Here is a 9,903-nt window from a genome sequence, read left to right as displayed (position 1 = left end):
CTACTAATAGAGAATAATAAAAATTTCGAAAAAACTGACAGAAGTGTCCCTACATTATTTTGAGAACATAATATCATATAAACTGGTAAGTAGAAAAAATGTTTAGTGTCAACTTAATCAGAGTAAATGTTTCTATATATATATATTATATATATAATGTTTTCACAGAGAATAAAACGGCATTTATAATATATAACTGCCTTCCTTCATACATAAGTGTATGTATGTCTCTGGTGCATGTATGTAAATATGTATAAATATTGAACATTTCTCAACCACAATGAACTCTATAGTTTAAAAGTAGTTTTTAGATTCATAAACTTTGCAAATTGGTAAAGTGTTTCCTAATGCAGACTTCATTACCATTTAATGACAGAATAATACTTATGGCTAAATAAAGAACATCAAAGTTTAAAGTTTTAAATTTGTTTATTTATAACAAACTTTTAAATGAACTCTATTTACAGGGATTTATTTATTTAGATTTTTTCAATTTCCAATTTTATTCCAAAACACAGTTCATGCTGTGTTACAGGTTTTATAAAACGCTCTTTACCATAAACTCATCCGGGCTTTCATTTTATAATGGTTAACTGTTCATTTAATGCCTTATTTTCATCAAAAATAGGCTTGGAAAAAATGTTAACCACATTTATATAAAAACAGAATTATATCATGATACGGAGTATCCAATTTTACAAGCACCAAAAATTAAATAGATCAAATGTCTAATTTGTATAGCTACATACAATATGGCTAATAGCATTACAATATGTAACTTCATACTAATTTTTAAATGCTTAAATTCACACTTATATTGCAGTTACACATCGCAGTCATTACAGACACTGAAACACTACTTTCCCACATTGTTATGCTGTCTGTACTTTATATAATGCAGATTCAATAGTCTGCAAATTTGGAATGTACAATATACAAAGGAAAATGTGACAAACATTTGTCAAAAAAGTGATTTCCACTGGGCAAGGTATTGTCTCAAGCCAGGCCCACCATGGAAGCACTGAGATCCCACAGTCTGCGGGCTGCAGCATCATCCCTACCCTGAGGAGCTGCCTCTTTCACGGCACAATCACTGTAAAACCACCAAGAGAGGAATTAACCACAGCCAGAAATGATCATAATTGAACAGCAATTGTCAGAAAAAGAGAGGTAAAAATCTTACTGCATTAAACACAGGTGACTGAAGCAGCTACTGACCTGTAGTAAAGGCCACTGTTATTCTGCAGACTCTCATCCACTGCACAGTAGATGGTGGTCTGTGAACCCTGCAAAGGTGATTTAACACAGAAGAAAAAAGGCAAGAACAAAAGCCTCTTCCATAGAGGCAAAGAGGGCAAAAAGTGTCGGCCCAGCTCAGTATGGATCACCCCAGGATGAAGAGCGTAAGTTGTCACTCCTGTGCCTGAATGTTAGACAGAGAGAGTTTACAAGCAACGTGATTGAGTGTGTGTGTGTGTGTAGATGAGACTCTGTGATATTTCAATACTGTAAGAGTAAGAAAGTTTGTATTGTAGAACTTAGTCAGTGTAGCCTCATTTAATTTTGGATAGGAATGAAAATAAGGCTGTGAGGGATAGAAGTACAGCGCATTCAGTAGATTATGAAACGTAATTCAGAAAAATATATCTTTCTTTATAAAGAATGTATAAAACTGCATAGAAAGTTGTTAGTTGTGAAAATGACATCTTGTACCTTAATACAGTGAATAATATTATATATATTACAAATCTTACAGCCTCGTTTTCATCCATGTTAAAATCAATATAGCCTCTAACCTGAATCATGTGTATAGTTTACCTTTCAGTCTGACAGCTAGTTCCCGGGTAAACAGAACATTGGCCAGTTTGCTCTGTTGATAGCTTATTGATGGATCATAGTTTTTCTCCAGGTTTATATCATCAAAATGAATCTTGCCTGTAAAACAGAAAATAATCTCAATTATTATAAGGAATCCAAATACTGAATGTCCAGGGAATTGGATAAGGAGTACAATCACTGCTTACAGTAATTTGGAGACAGCAAAATAATGAAAAAGTGTTATTTAGTTTAGCACATAAAGACATATGGGCCTCCACACCTCTTTCATGGGCCAGGCTAGAAACATTGACAACACGGCTGGGTGTTGATTTCTTCAACACGTCCAGAAGTAAGTTGGTAAGCAAGAAATGACCCAGATGGTTCACACCAAACTGCATCTCAAAGCCATCATCTGTCTTCCACTGTGGGCACATCATTACCCCTGTTGACAGAATTTTTTTTAAATGCAAATAAAAATATAAATACATAGTGTTTATATATATTTCAATTAAATAAACAGACATCAACCGTATGTTCATGCATTACAAACTGGCTGACATTATTATTATTATTATTATTATTATCCTTACCAGCATTATTAATGAGAATATCCAGTCTCTGTTCATTCTGCTGTACATCTTTGGCCAGAGCTCGGACAGACTGCAAGGAGGCCAGATCCAGCATCTTCACAACCACATTGCCATTTCCACTCCTCTTTCTGACTTCATCTGCTGCTTTGTTGGCTCTGCCCATATCTCGGCAAGCCAGGATGACCCTTGCACCTGAACAGTGGAGGTTTAGAAATGGTCGTTGTAAAGACTAACCATCAATCCTTCAACAAACATTCAAAACATTAGCCTAAGAATTACAATCTGAGCCATGTTAGGGTGGTTTGATAATAGATTGATTGCCTACTTTAACCAATTCTATCTTCCCCAAAGTGGATTCATTATCCTTTTTACAGCACAATGTACTGTATAAGGAGGGTACTATCAACCAGTATAAATATACATCAACTTAATAAGTTAGAGCCTACATAAATTATCTAACCAGTCTGTTTGTGTAATGCTAGAACAGAATTTCCATTTGCACTGCTGTTATGGACATCGATGTGATGCTCATTTTTAAAATTAAAATTTTATATATATATTAATAATAATATTAATAATATATATATTAACCGCTCAATTCAGACCAAGAATTGACTTGAATACACTGAATACAACTCTACTGTGATGAACATTATAGAGTTTTGGAGTTTAATGTCAGAAATCACTAGGTGGTGTAACTATCCAGATATGGCAAAAAAGCTATGCAAGTTAAGCAATTTAGTTTTGAAATAGTTTAGTTTAAACCTTTGTCCTTCAAATCAAGGTCAGTCTTTTGCCTTGTCATGAAAAACAAAAACCAGAGTGAGACCCTCCTGACTGTGTTTCAAGGTTGACATGAAGTTTTCCTTAGTCACATACTTTGAGCTTTTCAGTAAACATAAGCTGAGCTAACCCCATAAAATGTGTTCAACTTTTGTCATCATCTTGTACATCCCTACTGAGAAATTAGTAATACAAAATAGGCTTGCTAATATCCTAGAGTAAAACAAACAAACTTTGCCATAATTTATATTAAAAAAAAAAAAAAAAAAAAAACTTATTTCAATTTAGAAGACTTTAAGTATACCAGTTTGGTATAACAAAAGTCCAAACGCAGGGCATTTTTTTATTAAGTACATAAATATGTAAATGTATTTGTAACATTCTAAGCAAAAAATAAAAGTATTTCAAATATTTTCAGTAAACATATATATAATATAATATATATATATTTTTTTTACTAGGGTTTATATACTCCACATATGATGCTTTTTAAACAAATACTTAAAATAACATCTTTAGAGCTCCATTAAACTGAACGGACCTCTCTTGGCCATGTCCACCGCTGTCTCTTTGCCGATACCAGTGTTGGCTCCCGTGATCAGAACAGTTTTACCGTCCAAGCTTGCTCTGCTGCGGCAGACTCCTCCAGCCAGCCATCTCCGCAGGGCAAAGATCCCGACACCTACCGGGACAGGTGCGACATTAGACCAGAAGCATTACCTCACCTCTAACCTACTCTCCGGACGTGGGTAACTTAACATAGGAAAAGGCCATACATGACGCAAGAGGCCTGTTTTAATATATATTAATATTTATAATTATATTAAATAAAGCATAGCCCCCCACATATTTTTGACTTTTCTCTTTTACATTTTACATGACTTGTAATAACCAGCCGTTCACAGGACAAAAGGTTTGCACTGACAAGAACTGTTTCTAAAGTGAGAATAACAAGGGAAACTCTGTAATAATAAATTACATGTGTGTTCCTTAACGCATTCAGATTTAGTAAAATTAATTTGTCACGTCTGGAGATCTTAGATTGAAAGTGAAACACGTTTACTTATTTTTCGTTGTCGAGGGAAGCCACAACCAGTTTTAAATATAGCCTACAACATAATGATTTTATGAAGTTTAGCCTACCCGTCACCAGGACAGCGGTGATTCCTGTAGGATGTTCTTCCACAAACTCCTTCACTGCCTTTGTGTAGTCCTGCATTATTACACCTGGTAGATTCTCCTTTCACTGTGTAGTTGTGACAGTCCTGCTCCTTCAAGAGCGAAAGTGTAGACAGATCAGCGCACTACACTTTTTTTTTTCCTTCGGAGTAAACCCAGTGGACTCCAGGCTCTAATTTCAAAATAGAAGTCCGGTTGTTGCTTGTAAAAACGCTCAGTAATGCTGACCCAAGCAATCATATTTGTAGATCCTCGGCATAAAATGTTTGAAAACACCTGCCAGCAGGCTATAAATATAGACAAAATTGTCCGTGGCACAGGACACATTTATTGTATATATAAGGTCATTGTAATTGTTATAAGAGTGTTTTGGTGTGTATTTCATGAGATTTTCTACCTAGGCGAGAGAATTAAACGTAGCACGTGTTTCTACCAATGTTTTCTCCCCAGTCAATGAAAAATATCAGTTTTGTTATACATCATTAAACAAATAATAGTTCAGATGTAGCAAAAGGGTGAAAGACAAACTATAAATACGAAGATTAAGATTTCTACTAATAAAGTAAACTAGGCTTATAATCCTACATGTTCAAGGATATCGTTTTTGTTAAATCGCTTTATGTGTCTGGTTTACACTTGGTTTCATCATCAGATCATTAAAATTTCCAAAAAAAGTGTGGACCACATAGTTTATGTACTGTTAACCGCTTTGTTTTGTCCAAAGTAACGTTAACAGGATATGAGCAATGAATGCTGTCTCTACTGCCACATACTGGTAACGTTAACTGTCTACGAACACCTCAGTCAGGAACCTCGTTAGAATTACTGCAAAATATCACAAGACGCTACTGCTGTTATTATTTCGCATGATCACATCATCATTTTCCTTTCATTTTAATTAAAAAACTGCCTGTTCAATCTGGGCAAATCCTTTTCTTATAATTTCGGAAATAATCTTTATTTTGAAAAATAAAGCGGCAAATAAACCGGAAGTAACCTGTCCTCCTGCCACGTCAGTTGTGTTTAGCTTTCAAGCTGTCAAGTCTTTGGTCAAGTGTCTGAGACAAAGTTCAGCAATTCAGCTGCAACTCAATGGAGGAGGCTTTCTGTGAATTTTAAAGAAAGTTTTCTTCCACGTAAACATTATGAGATACCATTTTCTTGTAATTTTGGCTGTGTACATAGCCTTTGCAAATGCCACCGAATTAACTTTTGAATTGCCCGATAACGAGAAACAATGCTTTTACGAGGAGCTAGAGCAAGGAACAAAGTTTGATATAGACTTTCAGGTAACAGGACAGCTGCTTTGAACAAAATTTGCTTTTATTTTTGTTGGCAATGTTAATTTATATTTTGTTTTCTCAGCTGAAAAACGTTGTTAAACAACTTAAAATATTATTGATAGCAACACTTTTCTTTCCATACAGGTTATTGCTGGAGGAAACTATGATGTTGACTGTTTTGTGACAGATCCCCTGAATAATATGCTGTATCAGGAGCGAAAAAAGCAATATGACAGCTTTTCCCATACAACAACCATGAAGGGAGTGTACACAGTCTGCTTCAGCAATGAGTTCTCAACATTCTCTCACAAAATTGTTTACCTGGACTTCAGAACTGGAGAGGATGACAGATTAATACCCGACATGAACAGAGCGACGGCTCTCACACAGGTGAGAAACACAACCAGCATGCACTCATACATAGCATGCACTGTGCATATCTGCATTTGATATGAACCTCTGAATAAATCATGCAGATGGAGTCAGCCTGCCTGTCTATCCACGAGATCCTGAAAGTGGTTTCAGATTCTCAGACTTGGTATCGTCTTCGGGAGGCTCAGGACCGAATCAGGGCTGAAGACCTGAATGAACGCGTGCATTTTTGGTCCATTGGGGAGACCATCATCCTGTTTGTGGTCTGCATTGGCCAGGTGCTTATGCTTAAGAGTTTCTTCAATGAGAAGAAAGCCACCAGCACATAGACCTAGTTTTCTAGTTTGCTGCTGCCTTTCCGTTAATCAGTCAGATCCCCTTAAAACAACATTGACTGATGCCTACAACCAACCAAAAATTACATCTGTGTCAAACAAAATGCCTTAAATATTCAATAATGTACTAAAAGCTATGAAAGAGTTCATTATCTTGTGTAGTAATGGAAATTGACCTGCTGCACTGTTATGTTACCACATCTAAAATGTTTCTTGTTTGTACCAGTGGTGTTTTGTGAAATTTTTACATTTCCCACTTTAAGTGTGTGCACTTGTCAACTTTAAATGCATATGTCTTAACATATACTTTATATAGAAAAGAAAGAATAGTTTTGGTGGTTTGTGTTTAGGTAATTATGATAATATGATAATGAATTTGGACCTCTAGTTTTCTGTTTAGCAAAGACTTTTTGTTTATTTCACATTAAAAAGGGAAAACACCATGGTGAATGATTTATATAGATCTGGCAAAATATGAAACGCTTGTTAAAAGTCATTATTTTCCAACCCCTTAATTATATATCCTGTCTAATGGTAAGTGCCAGCCACACTCACCACTGCTGATTTTTCAGTTACTTTGGGGATATCGAACAAGGGCTTGCACTTTTTTTGGACTAACTGAAACATCAACTTAATGTGCAATTTCTAAAGATATTTTATAAATGTATTACACTTTTTTGGATATTTGTTACAAACAAATCTTATTTTGTATACCTCAGTCCAGGATGTTAAATCAATTTGTAACGTTTATTGATTTATGAAATGAATGCCATAAATTGTTGTTTATATTCATGCCTTGTGTTAATTCACCAATTAAAAACAGTTCAGAATTGATTTTGAGTCATCATAGTAACATATAATGACAGCTATATATATATATATATATATATATATATATATATATATATATATATATATATATATATATATATATATATAAGAACAACATACAACATGAATAACAACAACAAACAACAAGAAAATAATTTACATCTAACTTTCTCCAGTGCCTCTGAAGTGCAGAGGTTTACCTAACAGTACTCTTCTCTAAGATCACAATAATTTAATTTTTAGAGGCCTCAAGTTGCTTTATAAATTTATACACAAAATTCCTGATAACAGCATATAACATGGGCACCTGATTCAGAACAAAAAGCTGACTGGCACTGACTCCACCATGGGACTTTTTTAATAAGAGTTGCAGTGCATCATTGAATACAACCTGCAACTTGTTAAATTTAGCTTTGCTATAACTGCACCACAAGTGGGCAGTATACAGTGGAGTGCAATAGGTTTTAAACAAAGCTATTTTGACATCAACAGTACACATGCTAAATTTATGAAAAAGCATGTTAGCTTGTGCATACAATTTACAATACTGTCTCTAAATGTCATCATCATCACAATTCTAATGATGTGACCCAGATATTTTACCTTTACCAAAGATAACTCCTGTCCAGCCAAATAAAAAGAAGGAAACCAGGTGCTACGGTCCTACTTTGTCCTCACCAATATATCAACACTCTATTTGGTGTTAAACTTTAAATCATATTGCTCACCATAGTCAGAGCAGAGGCTAAGCAATTGTTGCAGCCCAGCAGAGTAAGGTGACATTACAACTAAGTCATCTGCATACAGTAAATGGTTCAAAAGTCTTTCTCCCACCATGCTGCCGGTAGTACAGTTTTTAGTTCTCTGTGTAAGATCGTCTATATAAAGGTTAAAGAGCATGGGTGACAATATTCCACCCTTTCTAACCCCATTTTTCACTAAAATAGGCTCTTATGTTGTCGTGCCCCATCTAATCTGCATTGTTTGGTGTGTGTACCAAAAATGCATGACCCGGGATAGGTATGGGGAAACTCCTCGCTGCTGTCATTTTACAAATAGCTTTCCATGATTAATGTGGACAAAGGCTTTGGATGCATCTAAGAAGCACTGACACATAGTGGAGATCTGCCTTCTGCACTTACTCACAGCCTCTTCCAGATACACATATCAGTCCCATGTTTACTTTTAAAACCAAATTGCTCATCATCGGTAATAACATATTGCTGAAATCTGTCCAGTGATATTATCTAATACCTTAGACATCACGCTGGCTAAGGCAACAGGCCTATAGTTTTCTATGCTAGATATTTTCCCTGTTTTGTCTTTATTTACAGGTACCAGCAAAACAGAAAGCCTAGAACTGGGCAATTTGCCATGAATCAACATTCCAGTAAAACATAAGGCCAATAAAACGACAAGTCTGTGATTAGCAAATTTCAAAAGCTCGGCTGTGATCTGATCTAGGCCTGAAGACTTATTCAGAACTAATTTCCTACAGCAGAAGCTACTCCCTCAGCCTTGATAACCTGACTAGTTAGACACATTCCCAATAATGAAATCATCACTTTTAACACAATTGAATAGGTAGGTCACTGTAATGCTTTCTCCAAAGATCTGTAATATTTTCAGATCCAGTAACCCCTTCCACACTAGAGGGCAGGGGAATTTTACTAGCATTCATCACTTTAACTTCTTTCCAGAAATCTTGTATATCATTTTGTAATCATTTTTTGAGCTGCAGAGTTAGCTCTGAGAGTATCTTCACTCCTTTTTATGAAGCGAACAGCATATTTAAACTGTGTGACAGGTTGTTTCTTTACGTCCCATTGGCCATTCCTTGGTTTCCCAGAAGCAACCCAGTTTTTAAAGGCTTCTTTTGCTTGGTGATGGAGTTTACTCACATGCTCACTCCATCCTGGTTTAATACTATATTGTTTAGATATTTTGTTACAAAATGATTTGCTTGCATTGTTTAGTACAGTTTCATCACACATGTTACACAAATCATCATAATGGTTTCACAATTAATGTGAGTTATCACAATTAATGTTCTGTTAATTAATGATTAATTAAATTTAATGAATCTATGCCACAAAGAATTAAGGCAGTTCTGAAGGCATATACACACACTATATTGCCAAAAGTTCTGCGACACCCCTTCTAATGAACTGGTTTGACTACTTTAGTAGTTTCCAAGAGCACAAATCTCAATATAATACAGATTATAATAGAATTATATGTGATGATATTCTAGGGAATTTTATAGCAAACGTTTGTACAGGACCCTTTTGTATTCTAACATGACAATGCCTCTATGAATAAGGCAAGCTTAAAAAAGAAATGATTGATTCAGTCAGTGTGGAAGAACTTGGCTTGTCTGCATAAAGCTAAGTCCTAATTCCAGCTAAACACCTCTGTGTCTAATTGCAGACTTTAAGACAAAAACTAATCACCAAACACCATTGACTTTTAAATAGACACTTCCAAAACTGTGATGGCGATGAAATTTAAATTTCATATTTAAAATTTACATATTTGTTGTTACAGTTTTGGAAGTGCCTTTTTCTGTTCTAAAGAAGAGGGTGTCCCAATACGTTTGTCATATAGTGTATGTCATTATATACATACATATAAACACATACTCATGGAAATTACTTAAAGTAGTTAAACCCATTCATTAGAAAGGGGTGTCCCAATACATTTAGTAATATA

General features: G+C 35.1%; 2 protein-coding genes across 2 annotated transcripts; one reads left to right on the top strand and one right to left on the bottom strand.

The window, feature by feature from the left end:
- Positions 1-410: 410 nt before the first annotated feature.
- On the bottom strand, positions 411-4,511 carry si:ch211-107o10.3 (uncharacterized protein LOC407663 homolog). The gene is made up of 7 exons (XM_052562136.1): positions 4,335-4,511; positions 3,733-3,873; positions 2,409-2,600; positions 2,099-2,260; positions 1,819-1,935; positions 1,219-1,423; positions 411-1,093 (listed from the first exon to the last, which is right to left on the bottom strand). Exons 1-7 carry the CDS (start codon positions 4,408-4,410, stop codon positions 997-999), a joined length of 990 nt encoding a protein of 329 aa, XP_052418096.1. The 5' UTR covers positions 4,411-4,511; the 3' UTR covers positions 411-996.
- Positions 4,512-5,373: 862 nt separating this feature from the next.
- Positions 5,374-7,194, top strand: tmed3 (transmembrane p24 trafficking protein 3). Its single transcript, XM_052559964.1, has 3 exons — positions 5,374-5,659; positions 5,798-6,043; positions 6,130-7,194. The coding sequence occupies exons 1-3, from the start codon at positions 5,516-5,518 to the stop codon at positions 6,352-6,354; spliced, it is 615 nt and encodes a 204-aa protein (XP_052415924.1). The 5' UTR covers positions 5,374-5,515; the 3' UTR covers positions 6,355-7,194.
- The last annotated feature ends 2,709 nt before the right edge of the window (positions 7,195-9,903 follow it).

The sequence above is a fragment of the Carassius gibelio genome, chromosome B7 (assembly GCF_023724105.1).
Source record: "Carassius gibelio isolate Cgi1373 ecotype wild population from Czech Republic chromosome B7, carGib1.2-hapl.c, whole genome shotgun sequence".
NCBI classification, from domain to species: domain Eukaryota; kingdom Metazoa; phylum Chordata; class Actinopteri; order Cypriniformes; family Cyprinidae; genus Carassius; species Carassius gibelio.
The sequence above is the reverse complement of the archived record's forward strand: the minus strand, read 5'-3'. Positions and strand labels throughout refer to the sequence as shown.